Source organism: Bos taurus, chromosome 10 (assembly GCF_002263795.3).
Source record: "Bos taurus isolate L1 Dominette 01449 registration number 42190680 breed Hereford chromosome 10, ARS-UCD2.0, whole genome shotgun sequence".
Classification (NCBI taxonomy): domain Eukaryota; kingdom Metazoa; phylum Chordata; class Mammalia; order Artiodactyla; family Bovidae; genus Bos; species Bos taurus.
In genome coordinates, this window is record NC_037337.1 from 67,611,193 (window position 1) to 67,631,638 (window position 20,446).

Here is a 20,446-nt window from a genome sequence, read left to right on the forward strand (position 1 = left end):
AAGATACGGAGCTTCTCACCCAGCATCTCAGAAAACGTGACAGGACCCTCCCCGTCACTAAAAGCTTCGCAGACTCTCCCTGTCTTGGTCTGAGGCCTTAGCAGGTGAATCTAAGGAGAGGGCGGTGAACCCCACCTCTGGCGGCTGCGGAGGGGACCGACTGGACGTTGAAGGGATGGAGGCCGCGGGTCCCACCCACCGCCGTCCTGAGTCAGGCGTCTCCTCTGCGTCCTGGATCCGCGGCGCCTGGGCGCCCGGGTATCCAGCGGGGCCAGGACTCGCCCAGCCTAGTTCGCACGGAGAGGCCGAGGGCGGCCGGGGTGGCGGCCCCGCCCCGGGAGAGGCGTGCCGGGCCGGGAGTATTTGAGGCGCAGAGCCGGCCGCCGCCCCGGCAGGACCACACCGCCTCTGCCCGAGCCTCCCCCGCGACGCGCGAGCCAGTGCAGAGGCGTCGGGTAAGTGGCGGGGGCGCCGGGACGGGAGTGCACACCCGCCTGCTGCAAGGCCAGGGCGCCCGGGCGCTGCTCGGTGCGCGGCCCCCTTTGCCGGGCTGGGCGGGAGCCGGAGATCGGGGCTTGGCTTCCCCGGGGAACCGCGCGTTCTGGGCCCAGGTTCCTTGGCTTCGAGCCCTCAAAAGAGGAGTCTGAGACTCGAGGAAAGTTAGCAACGACTTAAAAAAACTCACCTTAATTTCTTCGCGATGGACGGGTGTGTCACCCTCTGTGGCGACTGGGAGGCTCAGCCCGGGCTTCGCGCCCCGCGCCCCAGGTGGCCCGTGGTGAGTGGTGGGCGCGCGCGCAATCCTCCCAGCTGCCTGCTTCAGCTGGGCGGGAGGAACCAGGTGCCCCTGCCTCCGTCCACGGTGGAGACTGCCCCGGCACTCTGTGGGCGGTTCCTCGCCTCTTAGCTTGGCTGTGGGATGGGGATGTGTTCTGCTACAGGTCAACAGTCCGGGGCTGCAGCCGCTCTCTGCATGCTGACCTCGCAGAAAATGGTGCTGCCCCAAGGCTGAGTGGGCATGTGCCTGGCTTGGCAAAGACCGCACACCCTCAGTTTTTGCAAATCCCAGTCCAGATTTGAGCATTAACGATCTCAGACCTGTGCTGGGGACGTGTGGGGTGTGGCAGAATTGAATGTTGGTCCGAGTGTGCAGAGCCCTAGTTGAGGTGGGGAGGGGTTGCTTTTAAAACATGTTTGAGAATATATTCTAAATTGTGAGTTGCTCATATCAAAGCACAAACATGCCTGCGCTTTGAAGAGTAGGAGCTCTGGGACACTGGGGTTGAGGTTTTGCCTTAGGCTTCATGCCCTGCCCTTAGCGATCCTGATTTCAGATACCTGGAATATTTGTAAAGTGACTCCTGGGAGTTGGGTTGCTGGACAATGAGGACGGTTTGACTTCAGTGACCCTGTCTGTTTCTAGGATTCTGGAAAAGGAATGGAAGAGAGGCTCATTTTGTTCTGCAGAAAACGGTGGCAATAAGAATTGACCACTTGGCACAGACCATGAGAAAAAATTTTCACCAACTTCCAAAATTCTGATTCACTTGCCCCAAGTTTACAAAGTTGATCTTTCATGCTAGGAAATTGTGTTTCCATAAAAGTTCAGTAATAAAATTCATTGTCCCACAACAATGTCCTTTTTAGACATTGTCTTTGAATCCCTAGAGTCGTGTCATCCATCCCTTTGATGACTGTGCCTCACCCTTAATCTATGGGAAATTGGAGCTGCCTAAATTAATCATGTGGGGGGCTTTTGCTTAAAATCAGCATTCTCTCCGTATTCTGGGGAGAAGTTTGATGATGGGTCTTGAATGTTTTGAGCTTAGAAATATTAGGTGGATGCCTCACCAAGTTACATAAGAAGCAGAAGAGGAGGAGCACTGTTTGATAGATTGACCCCAGCTCATTTTTTAAAATGTAGTAGGCTAGTCTCGCTCTGTTGACAGGTCTTTAGTCAATGATATTTTGCTATGCTACAAATACACAGAAGAGCTTTATAAAAAGACTTTTTACTTATTGCTGCTGCTGCTAAGTCGCTTCAGTCATGTCCGACTCTGTGCAACCCCATAGACCGCAGCCCACCAGGCTCCCCCGTCCCTGGGATTCTCCAGGCAAGAACACTGGAGTGGGGTGCCATTGCCTTCTCCATTACTTATTGCTAGTGAGTTCAAAAGGCCGTTATTGGTCTCACCTATAGATACTGTTTGCCTAGAACTCTCTTCAGTCAGACTCTAAATGTTATCCCTAGTAGAGATCTATGTTCATATAATAAAATTTGAGGTGCTTATGTTACCTAAAATACCAGTTGGCTTGTAAACTTCTTGTACCTGAGACTCATGGTAACTGATCAAAAACTTAGCCTCTCTTTCCTGTTAGTTTGGGACAGAGGCTTCTGCTGAGGACAGCTAGTTAACATTTTGTGTCTGGTGCCTGAATGAATTCTTCTCATTAAATTCTGAGTGGTAAGCCTGCCAGGGCAGTAATTCCAGTTTGCCGCTGACTAAGTATCATGTGTTCTCTCTTGACTGATATTCAGCTTTTCCATATGGGGAAAAAAAAAAAATCAGTAACTGAGAGGTACAAAGTAACTTTAACTTCCTTATGGCTGAGGAACTGTGATGAAAAAGAAATCCTAGGAAAGGACCAGTTTCCTTTATCCTAACTAGCATCTCTGAATTTGGCTTTGCAAATAAGCATTTTTGAAGCCTTGTTCCATGTTTCAGTAAGACCAGAAAGTAGCCCGCCTCTCCTGTGTTCTTTGGAGAGGAGTGTGGGCAGTGCTTGGGGTTCTGAGGAAATAGTTTATGATTTACTTCCTTTACAGCTTTTATAAAAGTTGGGGCCCTTTGTGGGCAGAAATTTCAGAAGTCCTCCTGGGAATCCAGGCAACTGAATTAATTGCTACATGGGTCTAGAATAACATAGTACAGTGGATAGCAACTCTTTATTAAAGGGCAAAGCTGCAATTAACAGCAGATTAAAAGTGGCCTGCATTCTGACTCATGTTTAAATTCCTTGTTCCAAAGTGATACTGAACTAATTCCTGTAGGTTTTTCCAAATGTGACGATTCAGATAGTATTTTTTAAATGTTTTTGCCTTTGATGTGGTGTTTCTTATCTGACTTCAAAATTCTCTGATTCTGGGAATGCAAGAGTTCACATACCTATAGTATCTGTACAGTGGGAAGTTTTTTTTTCCCCCTTTTCTTTTTAACATTTGATTGTCTCTTTATATAGGCTACTCATCTAAAAAGAAAGAAATTTTCCAGGCAAGTAGGAAGATGTTTATGCAATAGATTTTTTAAAATTGTTTTTTGGTTCTCCTTTTACGTTCTAAGGTTGCTAACCTTGATTTAAAAAGAACATTGGTTAGAAACCTTTCCATCAGAGCGCTGATGGTTGGGAGTTGATATAATCAAAACAATGCATACCCAACTTTTAGGAAAGCAAGCTTTATCAGTTTAAATGTGGTTATAATTAGCAAAGTGACTGTGCAGAATGGCATCCTTATATTCAGTATCACTGCACGCTGCATGAGTCACCCAGCTAGTTTCTGACAAAAACGTGATCTCTTTTTTTGTTTACAATTTCAGCATGTTTATGCAGTTCCAAATGAGTAAGCCAGAGAATTAATTTCTAAATGAAGTAACTAATACTTCCAAAGGACTATACTTTAAAATGTCAAAGTGTGAGGTTTGCTACTAGTATAAAATCAGTCAGACTTAGGAGTCAGGGCGTTTGGACTCAGGTCCCTGCCTGCCAATGACAGAATGACTCTGGGCCACCATGTTAACTCTCTGAGACTCAGTTTCCTCACCTCTGAAGTAAGGATGTTAACTTTTCCCTGTCAATCTCATAAGATTATTATCAGAATCAAAATAAGAAAGGTGTGTGAAAGTGCTTTATAAACTGAAAACATCACACAGATACGGGGTGTCATTGTTCTAATGGGCTTCTCATGTGTCAGAGCACAATCCAAACCGTCCCCCTTGGTGTTACCTGAAACACAGCGGAAACAGAGTGGGGTCTGCTTGGCTTCTCCAGTTGTTTTGGTCTAGTTGGAAAATGGGGCTTCCCAGGTGGCTCAGATGGTAAAGGATCTGCCTGCAATACAGGAGACCCAGGTTCAATCCCTGGGTCAAAAAACCCGCTGGAGAGGGAGACCGCAACCCACTCCACTCCAATCCAAAATAAACTGAATATGTTTGAACAGAGACTTGGAAAAGAATAAATGTTACATTTTGGGCTAGCTGTCTTCGCATGAGTTTCTGGTTGTGATCAGCCTTTAAACATATCTAAGTTTAACTGGATTTATATTAATAAGATGGGCTTCCCTGGTGGCTCAGCCTGTAATGTGGGAGACCTGCGTTTGATCCCTGGGTTGGGAAGATCCCCTGGAGGAGCGAGTGGCAACCCACTCCAGTATTCTTGCCTGGAGAATCCCCATGGACAGAAGAGCCTGGTGGGCTACAGTCCATGGGGTCGCAAAGAGTAGGACATGACTGAGCAACTAAGCACACATATTAATGACACTTTATGAGGCCAGAGGTACAGCTTTAACTAGTTTTAACAACTGAAACTGCCTTTCTGTTTTTTATTGACCTGAATGGGTACTTTTATCTGAGGATACATATCCTCATTAGCTCAGGCCAGTGGTTCTCAAACCAGACACAATTTTGCCATCCTTTTGCTTCCCCAGGGTTATTTCGAAACATCTTGAGACATTCTAGGTTATCACAGTGCAGGCGTGGGGGGAGGGGGTTTGCCGCTGTCTTCTTGTGTGTTGAAGCCGGGGATGCACATGATGCATAGAAGAGCCCGTCCCTGCGAAGTATCCCACCTGAAATGTCAGTGATGCTGAGGTCAGGGATAAGCTCCAGCACAATGGGGATATTTAAAAGAAGTCAAAACACTTAAAAAGTTATTGCTAAGTCATTGCTATGTTGCTCAGGAATCGAAGAGTTTGTGTAATCAAAAGAACTAAACTTTCTGCCTACTATGAAGTCCAAAATTGTTTCTTTCTGGCGTCCAAAGCTCTTGACTTAAGAAATATCCTTTCAAACGACTTCACTGGCAGTCCAGTGGTTAAGACTCTGTGCTTCTACTGCAGGGGGTATGGGTTCCATCCCTGGTTGGGGAACTAAGATCCCACATGCCTCACGGCATAGCCAAAAAAAAAAAAAAAAAAAGTCCTTTCTTTCCCTTTTCTGTAAGAACTCTTTACACTCTTTTAAAAATCTTTATTGAATTTGTTACAATATTATTTTATGTTTTGGTTTTTTGGCCACCAGGCATGTGGGATCTTAGTTCCCCAACCAGGGATCAGACCTGCTCCCCCTGTATTGGAAGCGGAAGCCTTAACCACGGGATGGCCAAGGAAGTCCCTGTAACAACTCTTAAGTTCCCCCTGTGGTAGCAGCACACTTCTCTAGGCAGTGGCAGTCTTTTGGGGAAGGGTATAGAGGAGAACCAACTTTTGCGTTAAGGAGTCGAATATTATATACTAAACGCAGTGAAACAAGCCCTGGGAAAGTCACTGTGACTTCCCAATTAGATCACTTGCAGTTTCCAAGTTGGAAGATGGGCACAGTGATAACCTGAGTGTATCCAAATATGTTTGAGAATGTCCAGATTTAAAAAGAGATGTGCAAAAATAAAAAATTAATAGAAGGTAATATTGAACTGTATTATAAGTAACAGCAGAGTAAGATAAAATATCTGGTGTATAAGTGAAGCATACATTAAGTTCTAGGAGGACTTTTTGTCTGCTTTTGTTTTACCAAAAAGTCTAGTATTTTGTATTTTTAGGACCTATCAAGTAGCCACCATTTAAGGGATCATTTCTTAGAATAATTGAATAACTTCAACAAGTAGGCACCTTACGGCTTCCCAGGTGGTGCTGGTGGTGAAGAACCCACCAGCCAGTGCAGGAGATGTAAGAGATGTGGGTTTGATCCCTGGGTCAGGAAGATCCCCTGCAGGAGGGCATGGCAACCCACTCGTTTTCTTGCCTAGAGAATCCTAAGGACAGAGGAGCCTGGTGGGCTATGGTCCATAGGGTAGCAAAGAGTCCGACATGACTGAAGTGACTCAGCACACACATGTAGACAACTTAAGGAAAAAGATTCTGATTATTGAAGATCCAGGTAACTTTGACCATAGCACAGGTGATTCTGGGTGGAGAAAATAACCCAGGCCTGAGGAGTCCCAAGCTGCCCTCCTCTCCTCATCGCCAGAGCACCAGCTCCGGGAGCAAGTGTAGAACATCTTGTTTGTTGGTAACTGGCACTGAGGGAGGAGCCAGAGAAGCAGGAATGATGGACTCATGGCCACCCACTGAGGCAGCTTTGGGCAAGGCCAGCCCTCTTTGGTAGCATCCTACCCCAAAATATTTTCCTCCAAATTGTCTGACATTTTTTTTTTAAACCTTGGTTTGTTATACTGCCACATATTTTCATGTGGAATAACAAACACCTTAAAAAAAAAAAAAAACAGTACATCTTGTGCTCGCCTTTCTTCGCTATTGCTTCATATCCCCAGTCTCACCTTTCTTTCAACGTTTCGCTCAACACTGTCCCTGTTAGAAGTCTTCTTTCCAGTTGTGACTTCCTGTAGCACATATTCTGGCTCACAGCACCCATTACTTGTGACCCTTTCTGGCCTCTGGACCCTTTGATGATACATCTTAGCCAATTCCATCTTCAAACCCAGACCTGAGCCCGCCTATGGCCTGGCGCAGAACAGGCACACATTTGTGCAAATGAAGAAATAAGTGGGCAGTAGCAGCTATGTCTTGGGCACTGGGGTGGGTAAGGCAGAGACTGTCTTTCAAACACTAGGAGGAAGAACCAATGGCCTCTTTCTAAAACCCGGAAGAGGGTGTGGGGCTATTAGTGGGAACCTGAGGAGAGGTGGGCAAGATTCATTTGATGAACACTTTTTATGTGGTGGTGGAAAAAAAAAGCACAGGAAGGTAGGTGAAGGAGAACCAAAGACAAACCAGGACTGTTTACATTTGTTACCTAGGAAACGGCAGAGTACTGTACTTCCTGCTCTGCCACTTGCACTGTATAGCCTGTTACTTCCAGGATTCAGCCACAAAATAGTGTGATTAGAGTTCAGCTATGAGTTAAATAGGGCCTGGTGATTCAGGTGGAGACATTCACCCTTTGAGACATTTTTGTGGTTCCCCACCATTGATTTCGGCATATTTGGAGAATGGACTTGTTTGTGTTTAGAGAATGCCTGTACTTGACCTGTGCAATGAGCTGTTTGTGATGTTCATACAGAAACCAGTGAAATCTTTTAAGATCAAATGATAACCCCGGTTTTTTTTTCTCCTTTCAGGAAAATGGCAGACGGTTTTTCGGTAAGTGTTTTATGTCTGTTTTCCTACCTTAATATATATACATTCATGCAGGATGAGGGTTTTTTTGTTTGTTTTTTAACCACTCAAGTTTCCTGTTTAACTCTCCCACCACATGGCTTCCTCTGGCCTCATCTATCCAATGAGGGCTTGTTAGGTGGAGTCTTGTTTTTGCAGCAACAGGTTTGGGAAGAAAGCCAGGCAGAGAGAGGCCTCACTAACAGTAACCCTTTTACCAAAGGCCTAGGACAGAAGCTGATGGATTCTGCCGGTGGGAGCTGAGAAGCCAGCTGAGCAAAGGGCAGTGTGGTTCATTCTGAGCAACCAGACTTTTTTTAATCCTAAAGTGCCCTCAACTCCTTCTCCCTTCCCAAATGCTGGAGTAAGAAGCAGCCAAAACAAATTCCTATTAGTATGCTTATGTATTCCCAAATTTCCTAATGGACTGACACGTCACCTAGAGCCACGAGCTCTGCTCAGGTTTGTTTTCTAAATCCAGTTTGCTTTCCATCATCACAGAGCCCTCTGTTTCTCTCTCCCTCCCCCAGGCCACATGGGCTCCCTTCACAGCCTCACTGTGTTGCCCCAACACCAGATCTAGGGTTGTGTTCCCAATGCATCAAAGACAATCCTGGCAGATCATATTCGGTCAACGTAGAAGTCTTTACTGGACCTCTTCCATGTACCACCTGGCAGTGTGCTAAATACTGTATACAACAGGCAGGGAGAAAGCAGTCTCTTCCTGGAGAGAAAGGACACAGTCCAACACTGGCACGGTCTCGCAGTCTGTAAAGAGCCGTCCCAAACGCTGCCTCACTTGTTTGTCACAACCATCGTATGAAATAGATCATTATCCCCATTTTACAAGCAAATACACTAAGTCCGAAACAGGTGACATGATGGCTCTGAAATTCTGGAGCTCTTGATGGATAACACTGGATTTCTTGATGGATGGCACTGAATTTTAAACCAAACCTTCTGACTCCACATCGCAGGCTTCTCCCTGTGTACAAGGCAGCCTCTCTGGTACTAGCCTGGATGCCACCAAGTGGTAACTTACCTGGCGAACCCAAAGTGCAGTAGACATCCTGCAAAGCGAAGGCCAGCGCAACCAGGACCAGCTCGGTGGCAGGTTTTGCAGCCCAAGAGTATACTGAGTTTTGTGATTTTTTTTTTTTCATGTCAGTTAGAAAGTATGTGCTTTTACATAGAGAATGGCTAGCTCCTGACTTTTGCAAATTACAAAAAGGCAACCCTCAATGATCTGAGATGATGGGAGGCAAGAGTAAAGTGATAAAGCATGTGTAATACCATAGTCAAATTTTAGTCTTAGGAACTCAAAACTAAAAGGTAGGAAAAAATTTATTGATATGAATTTCATATCTTCATCACATCCCTCTCGTTCTTAGATCACATATTCCTGAAAATTCTGTTGTGATTGTTTTTCATCCTATAATTTTTTTAATGTCTCTTTTTCCAGCTTAATGATGCCTTATCTGGGTCTGGAAAACCAAACCCCCAAGGTTGGCCTGGTTCATGGGGAAACCAGCCTGCTGGGGCAGGAGGCTACCCAGGAGCGGCCTATCCTGGGGCCTACCCTGGACAGGCCCCTCCTGGCCCCTACCCTGGACAAGGACCTCCTGGGGCCTACCCTGGACAGGGACCTCCTGGGGCCTACCCTGGACAGGGACCTCCTGGGGCCTACCCTGGCCCAACAGCACCTGCTTATCCTGGGCCAACTGCACCGAGTGCCTACCCCGGACCTGGGGCCTACCCACCTCCGGCACAGCCAAGTGCTCCTGGAGCCTACCCTGCTGCCGGTCCCTACGGCATCCCTTCCGGACCACTGGTAAGATGGAGTGAATCATTTAGTAAACTTCAACGTGATCAGGACCACGTTAATAAAGAACACGGCTGGGACTTCCCTAGCAGTCCAGTGGCTAAGACTCCGTGCTCCCAGTGCAGGGGGCCTGGGTTCGACCCCTGATCAGGGAACTGGATCCCACATGCCACAACTAAGACCCAGCACAGCCAAATAAATAAATATTAAAAAAAAAAAAGAAAGAAGGAAAATGGTAATTGTCTGGAGCGGTAGTGTCATCAGGCTTCAGGAGACCTGAAGCTTGAAACTGACTGCTTAGAGCCATTTTGCAAGGACCAGGCACAGTGTATGTTGGTCCAATAGAAAAATTCGTTTCCGGTGTTTAGTGTATGTACTGTTAGTTTAAAGGGAAGCCAATGTGTGTTTTGAAGGCATCTGTAAAGCAGCTTTAACATAAATCAAGATCATGGTAATGGCTGTTATTACTGATAAACACTGAATATATAACATGTGTCAGCTGTGTGCTTCGACATGGATGCTCTCATTCAACTCCATAAGCACCCTGTAAGATACTGTTATTATCGCCACTTTGCAAATAAGGAAATAGGGCAGGGTTATACAACCTTCCCATGGTCAGAGAGGGGAAATTTGGGGCAACCACAGTAATCTGGTTTTTAAAAACCTTCTAAAGATAATTTTGTGATCTAAGGATTGAATTTTCATTTATATTAAAATTCATTTTAATAAATGAATTCTAACCATAAAACCCAACTCTGGGGGCTCCAGACACATCTTGAAGCAGTCTAGCTATGAGAAAAGAGTTCAATAGCAGTGTGAGATCAGCCCCTTTCAAGAGTGTGATGGCACAGGGAGTATTTGCTCTGCTTACTGGTCAGCTTAGAGGAGAGCAGAGAGACAGCATTAGGCGCATGAGAGGTGATGTGCAGGACCTGGACCACATACAGGTAGTCAGTTGAGACAGGAATATGGAAATTCTGGAAGGAAGAGGCAGTAGGAAAGAGATTAAAGAGCAGGAACCCCAGAATCTAGTGGTTAAGTCTTGTTTTTGTTCAGTCACTAAGTCGAGTCTGATTCTCGGTGACCCCATGGACTGCAGCACACCAGGCTTCCCTGTCCTTCCCTATCTCTTGGGGTTTTCTCAAACTCATGTTCATTGAGTTGTTGATGCCATCCAACCATCTCATCCCTTGTCACCCCCTTCTCCTCCTGCCGTCAGTCTTTCCCAGCATCAGGGTCTTTTCTAATGAGTAAGCTCTTCACATCAGGTGGCCAAAGTACTGGAATGTCAGCTTCAGCATCAGTCCTTCCAATGAATATTCAGGGTTGATTTTCTTTAGGATTGACTGGTTTGGTCTCCTTGCTGTCCAAGGGACTCTCAAGAGTCTTCTCCAGCACCAAAAATTAAAAAGCATCAATTCTTTGGTGCTCAGCTTTCTTTATGGTCCAACTCTTACATTTGTATATGACTACTGTAAAAACCACAGCTTTGACTATACAGACCTTTGGAATCAAAGTGATGTCTCTGCTTTTTAATACACTGTCTAGGTTTGTCATAGCTTTTCTTCCAAAGAGCAAGGGTCTTCTGATTTTGTGACTGCAGTCACTATCTGCAGTGATTTTGGAGTCCAAGAAAATAAAATCTGCGTTTCCCACTTTTTCCTCATCTATTTGCCATGAAGTGATGGGACCAGATGCCATGATTTAGTTTTTTTGATTGTTGAGTTTTAGCCAGCTTTTTCACTCTCCTCTCTCATCCTTATCAAGAGGCTCTTTAGTTCCTCTTCACTCTCTGCCATTAGAGTGGTATCATCTATATATCTGAGGTTGTTGATATTTCGCCTAACAATCTTCATTCAGTCCAGCATTTCACATGATGTACTCTGTACAGAAGTTAAATAAGCAGGGTCACAATATGCAGCGTTGACATACTCCTCTTGCAATTTTGAACCAGTTCTTTTGCAATTTTGAACCAGTTCATTGTGTTGCTTCTTGACCTAAATGCAGATTGCTCAGAAGGCAGGTAAGGTAGCCTGGTATTCCCATCTCTTTAAGGATTTTCATTTGTTGTGATCCACAGTCAAAGGCTTTCACGTAGTCAAATGAAGCAGAAGTGGACATTTTTCTGGAATCCTCTTGCATTTTCTATGATTCACAGATGTTGGCAATTTGACTTCTTGTTCCTCTTTTCTAAATTCAGCTTATACATCTGGAAGTTCTTAGTTCACATACTGTTGAAGTCTAGCTTGAAGGATTTTGAGCATTTCCTTGCTAGCATGTGAAAAGAGTACAATTGTATGGTAGTTTGAACATTCTTTGGCATTACCTTTCTTTGGAATTGGGATGAAAACGTTCCTTTTCCAGTCCTGTGGTCATTGCTTACTTTTCCAAATTTTCTGACATATTGAGTACAGCACTTTAACAGTGGTGAAAAATCCACCTGCCAATTCAGGAGGCACGGGTTCGATCCCTGGGTGAGGAAGGTCCTCTGGAGAAGGAAATGGTAATCTACTCCAGTCTTCTTGCCTAGGAAGTCCCATGGAGAGAGGAGCGTGACAGGTTACAGTCCATGGGGTCGTCAAAGAGTCAGACATGACTCCGTGACTCAACACCAACAACAAAGAGTCAAGAAACGACTCTGGCTTTTCAAGGCTGGACAAGGAGAATGCCAGCCAAGGGTCAGCCCAAACCAGGAACTCAGGAAGGGGATCAGATCGGGGAGAGGCAGGGGAGACCACTGCAGTTCACACTGGTTGGATTTGTGGCACCAGTAGCAAAGCCAGATGGGAAGAAGCACAAGACTAAAACAGATCAGATCAGAGCTAGAGAGAAAAAGACTTGGGCAATGGTTGAACCCAGGGGGAAACAATCTTAAAGGAAAAACAGAAGAAGCCAAGATAGAGCAGTGGAAATATTTATAACGCCTTGAACATAGACGGTCAGTAAATATTTGTCGAATGACCTGGGGAAGGTATTAACTGGAAAGTTCCCATTCGACAAACATTGAGTACCTGCCACCTTCAAAGCACCACACGGGGCGTGTGTGAATTAAACATCAGAGCACCTCAGAGGCCGGGAAGGTGCCACGGTGTTTGCCTGCAGGGAGCAGAGCTCCGGGATGAACATGTCATATGACAAGGATCTTAAGGGTGGCACAGAAATGATTGCAAGGTCTAGCTTAAGCCTTTCCAAAACACAGGCTCCATGGATGAGTTATAGATTAGGATGGTCCTTATCATGAGCGATACAGTCTCCAGAAGGGAACATATTGTCTTTGGCACTAATTAACTGATGGCCTTTTTCTTGATTGTTGTAGTTGTGTAGGGAGCCATTGCTCTTCAGGCCCTGGACAAGGTGGCCTGAGAGTCTGAAAGATGGCTTAAAGTAGGGTTACATGTTATTCACATATATTAATAGTGGTTGAACTCTAGCAATGTCTTTTTCTTTCTTCCCTCAAGAAAACATGACTCTCTTTTTGGAGGGGGGTGGAGATTGGGTAGCTGCATGGCATGTGGGATCTTAGTTCACTGACTGGGGTGAACTAGGCTGAACTCACACCCCCTGCAGCAAAAGCATAGCATCTTAACCACTGGGCTGCCAGGAAAGTCCCCCGGAACATGACTCTTTATTGATATATATGCATTTTTTAATTCTCAGAATGTGCCTTATGACCTGCCTTTTCCTGGAGGAATCAGGCCTCGCATGCTGATAACAATCCTGGGTACAGTAAAGCCCAATGCGAACAGGTAAAGAGCAAAATTAGCAAGTCTAACATATTGATTGATTTTGGAATAAAGGGTGATCTGTAATCAATCTCACCAAGAGGACAAATCCCTTGCTAAGTCTTGGGTCAAAAAGAAAAAGATGCCTAGTTGATCTGAGAGCTTAAATATTATACCTCCTGTCCTCATATTGGTACAATCTCCCTGTAGCTGTGACGGTCATGATACACTCTCAGATTTGTGAGCTTGGTTGCCTTTTCCGTGTTCATACTATTGGCCTGGTCTACAGGTGATAAGTGACAAGGTGGGGAACCCCAGTGATCTGAATAGACACTATTTACTTAAAAGGTTTGAAAAAACTTTACAAGTTAAAGTTTTAACTTGACAAAGTAATTGGTCAAAATAAATCAGTCTTCACCATTGGTACTGCTTTGGTTGAGGTGAACTAGAAGGGGCTAAGATTTTGAGTTCAATTCAGAAAATCCATGCTGATTTACAGCTGCCTTGGGACACCAGACTCTGGTTATCACCACTGGTTATATTTACATATATCCTGAAGGTGTTCAGTATGTCTGTCCTTGAGGTTGGTGGTACCATTAAAGCTCCTACAGCCATTAATTAATCTGTTTCTGGGTCTTATAGACAATACACAAAAGGTAGAAATTCAAGCTGTGTACACTGCTGCTGCTGCTGCGTCACTTTAGTCGTGTCCGACTCTGTGTGACTCCAGAGATGGCAGCCCACCAGGCTCCTCTGTCCCTGGGATTCTCCAGGCAAGAACACTGGAGTGGATTGCCATTTCCTTCGCCAAGCTGTGTACACAGGTTTATTTAATTCTGAAAATAGCCTCTGTGAGTACCTGTCACTCTGATCCTGGTGAATCAGCGGGAGCAACCTCCTCTGTTACCAGGAGGTGGACAGGTTCTGATCGGATCATTTTACATTCAGCCAACCAGTTCACTCCACCTCCAGCCAGCCTCCTCTTGTTCTACGTGGTAGTCACTATCTTAAGCTAGCTCTTCCTTCCACACAGCCTAGACAGCTTCTCTCAGCACAGTACTTCCCTACACAGTCAAACTGGTCTCACAGCAAGTTACAAAACATATACTCAATATATCTTCTGCCTGTATCCTCATCCACCTTGCCTCCCAAAATAACACAGGACCCAGAGCCCTGATCCTGTGCAGGCAGCACTCATGATTAGGTAATATCGGCTCTCCTGAGGCAGCTGCTGTTAAGCAGAACCACAATGCCATCTTTGCTTTACTTAGGACTATCACACTAGAAAGGTTGGGCTTCCCAGGTGGCTCAGTGGTAAAGAATCTGCCTGCCACACAGGAGACACGGGCTCTAATCCTGAGTCAGGAAGATCTCCTGGAGGAGGAAATGGCTACCTACTCCAGTATTCTTGCCTGGGAAATCCCATGGACAGAGGAGCCTGGCAGGCTACAGTCCATGGGGTCACAAAGAGTCTAACATGACTTATGAACTAAACCACCACCACCACCACTAGAAAGGTTAGAGACTGTGGTAGGTTAAAACCAATTTTGGTTGAAATGATTAGAGCGGTAGTAAACTGAGAAATGTATTGCTTTGAGCTGCAAAATCTATGTGAGGAATCGCATGAAAGAAGAAAAATCCTGGAAGTGGTAGAGATGACAATTACCTTTTCACTGCTGAGAAAGTACAAGCATTGCATATTAAGTCAAATACAAGTTCTACTGCCATTTGACTATATGGTTCTTTTTCTGTGAATTTAATCATTGATGGGTGTATGTATCTGTTACTGGGTGAATGAAAACACCCAAAGGATCATTGTTAATAGGTCTAGAATGCAGACCTTGCTTTAAAACAAGAGCTGCTTTTTTAACAGGACCAGCTGCTTCTGATATTAGTGCTCTGGGGAGCACACTTTTGAGAAACCGTGTGCAAAGTGTAGTGCTTTAACAGCCAGAGAACTTGTGTTTGTATTAACATCCAAGGAGAGAGATCAGGATAGAAAGTTTATCCAGCACTTCCATTAATTCCACTTCACATCACAGAATATTTAACACATTTATTATTATGACTTTACAACTCAGCAACAGGATACTGAACATTAACTATGTTATATCATTCTTGCTGTTTTAGGACCAGGTTTTCCAGTTAACTATGAGGAAGCCAGGGATTTGATAGTACTTTATGTGACTGGTTTACTTTTAACAGGGATTGAAAGTAACCTGTCAGGGCAGGAAAGAGGTAGCCGTATTTCCATAATGTCAGGTATAAAGTGCCCTCAAAGTGGCCCCAAACCTCTGCAAGGAAACCTTGATCATGTTTATATGTAGAGATAGTAAAAAGGGAAATACAGGTAAATAGGATATAACCAAAGACAAGGCTAAAAACTCAGCACGTATTGTCTTGTTTACCGTGGGATACTGTGGTAGTATGTCGAATATAGTACTGCCCCTTATCTGAGGTTTTGCTTTCCACAGTCTCAGTTACCCAAGGTCAATCACAGTCTGAAAATATTAAATGGAAAATTCCAGAAACAAACAACTCATAAGTTTTAAGTTGCCAACATTGTACACAGCATGGTGAAATCTCATGCTGTCCAGCCCCATCCTGCCCAGGCTGTGAAACCATCCCTTCTGCTGCATATCTGGTCTATTAGTTATCAGATCCACTGTCATGGTACCCCAGTGCTGTGTCCACATGGCCCTTATTTTACATAATAACGGCCCCAAAAGCAAGGGCAGTGATGCTGGCAATTCACATATGCCAAAGAGAAGCTGTAAAGGGCTCTCTTGAAGTGAAAAGGGGTCAGTACTCAATAAGGAAAGAAAACAATTATACACTGAGGTTGCTAAGATCTACAGTAAGTACAAATCCTTTGCCCATGAAATTGTGAGAAAGGAAAACGAAACTCATGCTTTTTTTTTTTTTGTCATATCTCAAACTGTAGAAATTATGACCCCAGTGCATAAATGTTTAATTCAGATGGGAAAGGTATTAAATGTATACAATATTTTGAGAGAGAGAGACCATGACTTTTGCAATATATTGCTATAGTTTTTCTATTTTATTAGTTGTTAATCTCTTACTGTACCTAGTTTATAAATTAAACTTTATAGGAAAAAGTATGTGTGTATAGTTGGACAGATAATTTGGTTCAATACTATTCGTGGTTTCAGCCATCCACTGTGGGTCTTGGAACACACATCCCACACATGAGGTAGAATTACTGGACTTGGCCCAGTGTACTTTCCAGTTTGAACCCATTCTATGGTTTATTTGCTTTCTGTTTAGAAAATTTTCCTGTACTTTATAAATGACTTGCTCTTTAGAAAAGTATATGTTCTTCACTTGATACAAATGTACAACTCGAATCATTTTACTAACTCTGACTTTTGACTTAAAACAGACTTGCTTTAGATTTCAAGAGAGGGAATGATGTCGCCTTCCACTTTAACCCACGCTTCAATGAGGACAACAGGAGAGTCATTGTTTGCAATTCAAAGCTGAATAATAACTGGGGAAAGGAAGAAAGACAAATGGTTTTCCCATTTGAAAGTGGTAAACCTTTCAAAGTAAGTTATTGCTATTATATGTTGACAATGTATATTTCTCATGGGGAATCAAGCTTAAACCACAACACACTGGAAATTAATTTTCATCAGTTGTCCTGGGACACCTAACTAGTACATCTGCTCCCCATCCCAGGGGAATGGTCTCAGAAATAGTGGCACATTCCTCAACTCCATTTAGGCACCTCACCATTGTCCCTGTTACCAGCCCTCTGAGTTTAGTCAACCCTAAACTGATTTTCTGGAAATGAGAAACATAGCATCTTTAATTTAAAAGGCAGAAAATCTCTCTTTTTTTGGCTGTAATGTGAGGCCTGTGGGGCAAATCTGCTCCCCCTGCAGTGGAAGCAAGGAGTCTTAACTACTTGCCAGGGAAGTCCCCTAAAAAGTCTTTATGATATAGTTGTGCTGAGATTTCATTCCTTAAAACTGCATGGTTAGCATGGCAATCAAAACTAAATTTTGTAAACTCTAAAATTAATTCATGCTTGTTTATGAAAAGAAAAATTTAGATTTTTTTTTTTTTTTTACTAAAAAGTCCTCCATCCTTTACCCTTCTCCCATCCTCACAAAAGTTACAACTTGAGTTATCTTTCCAGTGTTTTCTTATGACAAGCAACACATTTTTTATTTTTAAGCATGGCTTCAACAAATATTAGGTCCACAATGTTGGGTTAGGGTTGACTATACAGTGGGCAATAAAACAGCTAGACCATCAGCTCCTCAGGGACAGGGACTAACAGGGTCTATATTCTACATTTGGTGGACATCTTTCCTTCTCAGAACATTGTCACCTAATAATACTTCATTGTTTAGATATGCAGTAATTCAACCAGTACCCTACTGATGAAAATTTGGAGTATGGAAATATTACAAACAGACAAAACCTGGAAAGCTTTATTTATTTTACTAAAATACTGTGATAACTATCCTAATACATCTTTGCTTCCTAGAAGAGTAATTTTATTCAAAATATATATATGTTTAAAATTAAGATGAAGATATTGCCAAAGTGCTGCTTCCAAAATGATGTTAGAATTAATGCATCCTCTAACTACTGGTAGATTATGTTTCTCTTACTCTTGCCAAAACTGGTTATTATCCATCTTCATAACATTCACTTCTCTAAACAGAGAATTCCTACTTTAGCATTTATTTTTAATTTTTCTTTCAGTGTTTGAGACCATACAAAAGCTTTAAGTTTTTATGTAGAGGAATGATTAATCTTTTCCTCTGTGGCTTCAATTATATATCCTTTTAACAATTTATCATTTTGTTCCATTTAAATCTTTGAATAATTTGGAATTTATTTTTTTCTAGAAAGTTAGCATTTCTGACTTTGATTAGTTCTAACAAGTGATCAGAAAGATGAAATTTTAGACACCCTGAGGTTAGGCCAGACTGGTTTTAAAAGGAATGGGCATTTCTAACAGTTTTGTGTATGTGCCATTTCAGATACAAGTGCTGGTTGAACCTGACCATTTCAAGGTTGCAGTCAATGATGCTCACTTGTTGCAGTACAATCATCGGGTGAAAAATTTCGGGGAAATCAGCACGCTGGGAATTTCTGGTGACATAACTCTGACCAGTGCTTCGCACACTATGATATAATCTTAAATGGGCAGATACTTTTTTAAAGAAATGAATTTGAACGTAAACCTTACACATTTAAAAGGTTCATGTTGAGTGAAAAATTTTACCTTTATTGATCAATGTCCTTCTTGTAAATCACTGATTTAATAAATATTCTAAGAGTTACTTGTCTTTATATGTAATTTAATTGGGGCAATTTATTGTTGATAATACACAATGGACTTAAAGGAAAAAGAAATATGTGGCAATGTTAATACTGCATTAGAGTCTCCCAGTTTCCAATATTTGAAACTATATTTTTAAAAAGAAATCAGGAGTAAATACTACCACAAAATTAACCTCTCTCTTCTAGAGTTTGGTAAAAACCAATAGATACTACAAAAAAAAAACCATTCTCCTACTGTCTTACTTAAGGAAACATATTCAGGAAATAAGAAAAGCAAAGTTTACATACATATGACCTTTTGGACTTCTTGTAACTATTTTATCCTCTAAACTATACTTCACGGTTTCAAATCATTAATTTATACCAATATCGATCTTCCTATGGGTTCTTTTGGTTTTATGAAATCTCGATTTGTAGAAGGAAAAAAGTAGGTTTTTATTTGAAAATCCCATTGTCAATGCTCTATCAACCATGCCTTTCTAACCTTCTTCATTACCAGGAGGGTCAAAGATTAATATAATTTCAAAACTAGGATATGCTCAGACCACTTCATTTTATAGAAAACCAAAATATTATTTGATCTGTTGCTGTTTCTACAGTACCATCTTCTCAACCATGATCTCCTGCAGAGATCAGAATGCAGGAGGTTTATGAGGGAGTATATGCTCTTTCTCTCAACAGCTGTGAAGACAAGAATGTACACGACTGGGCAGAGAGAGAAGTGGAGCATCCACGCCTCAGTCTACCCTACAGGGACTCTGAGCTGGGATGATCCTTTAGCATTGTTAAGAGGGGGACAGGCCTTCATATTTTCACTTCATCCCATTTCTTTTTTCATTTTTGGAAAAGCTCTGGTTCTACCCAGTTTTCTTTCATTTTGTCTTTAAAGGTTTTCTTAATACCTCGTAAGTCTAGAATCCAGTAGCCCAAGGACACTCCATCTAGTTGTAGGGCATATTGATGGCTGCCTACCTGACTCATTCCCTGCTACCTAACAGTCCTGGTTTTACCCAGGTATAATCCCAGGTAAAACAGGGAATCCTTATTAAGTAAACCCCAAATGAGATGCAGATGGAGATGTGGCATTAGTTGGCCTAACCAAACTAAAGGGAAGGACATAGCTCTGAGTACCACTAGCAGCCATCTTATCACCCCAAAGGACCCAGCGTTAGAGATGCTGACACCAAGGACGCCAGAATGAACTGTGAACAGATGTTAGACCTTGATGCATCATTGAGCTGTTGACTGTAAAGTGCCTGAAATCACCATGACAACATTATAATAATGAACTTCCTTATTGTTAAGCCAATTGGAGTTCACTGCATTGTTACTTAACAGCCAAAAGTTTTCTAAGTGATTCAACAGTACATCTTATTAAACCTAAAAAAAAATCATGTTTACTGACTGATACTGTTTTATTCTCATCTACTTTATCAATGGCAACCCACTCCAGTATTCTTGCCTGGAAAATCTCATGGACAGAGGAGCCTGGCAGGCTTCAGTCCACAGGGTTGCAAAGAGTTAGACACAACTGAGCATGCACACACTGACTCTATCCTTGAGGGCAAATATTATCTTATTGTTATATTACATATTGCTTTGTATATGTTCTAAGTCTAGGGTTGCTCTGTACTCATCTCTTTTACATGTTCATGGCCCTGGACCCTTAGAAAACTCCCAACTTTGATAATACTGTCTTTTCTACAAGCCCAACACAACTTCCTCTAACAAAAGTGGATGTGCTTTTCCTTTCTTGTTTGGAAGGCCCTCATCTTAAAGAATTATCCATAAAGTTGCTGCTTGTTTGGTGAATACCTCCAACACTCACCTCATTTGCAAACAGAAATAACTGGCCCCAGGTCTGATGGCAAGCTTTCGCTACTATGAGTCATCTTAGTGCTCTGTTGTACTGATGGCCCTGTCTTCTACAATCCTATAGTCAAGAGTTTTATAAAGGAGAAAGTATTTCAAATATACTGATTGATATCTAAAGAAACTCAACATACCCTGAAAATGCAATATGCAAGCTGTTCAATATCAACAAATTTAAGAGTTCAAATTAAGAATAAAGTATAAAAGAATGCAAATATTTGTCAAAGTTTAACATTATATTTCAATTAAACTGAAGAATGTTAGTAAGCTCTGAGTAGGTATACTTAACTTAAGCTTATACATTTTAAACAAGAGAGG

The 20,446-nt window shown here is 42.8% G+C and overlaps 1 protein-coding gene across 1 annotated transcript; it reads left to right on the top strand.

The window, feature by feature from the left end:
* Nucleotides 1-355: 355 nt before the first annotated feature.
* On the top strand, nt 356-18,255 carry LGALS3 (galectin 3). The gene is made up of 6 exons (NM_001102341.2): nt 356-455; nt 7,351-7,372; nt 8,850-9,218; nt 12,867-12,955; nt 16,335-16,500; nt 17,953-18,255. Exons 2-6 carry the CDS (start codon nt 7,355-7,357, stop codon nt 18,106-18,108), a joined length of 798 nt encoding a protein of 265 aa, NP_001095811.1. The 5' UTR covers nt 356-455; nt 7,351-7,354; the 3' UTR covers nt 18,109-18,255.
* The last annotated feature ends 2,191 nt before the right edge of the window (nt 18,256-20,446 follow it).

Excerpts from the sequence above, each read along its gene's own strand:
- LGALS3 (NM_001102341.2), top strand. Across the intron at positions 9,219-12,866 it reads GCATCCCTTCCGGACCACTG|AATGTGCCTTATGACCTGCC; the intron begins GTAAGATGGAGT and ends TTTAATTCTCAG. Across the intron at positions 12,956-16,334 it reads GTAAAGCCCAATGCGAACAG|ACTTGCTTTAGATTTCAAGA; the intron begins GTAAAGAGCAAA and ends GACTTAAAACAG.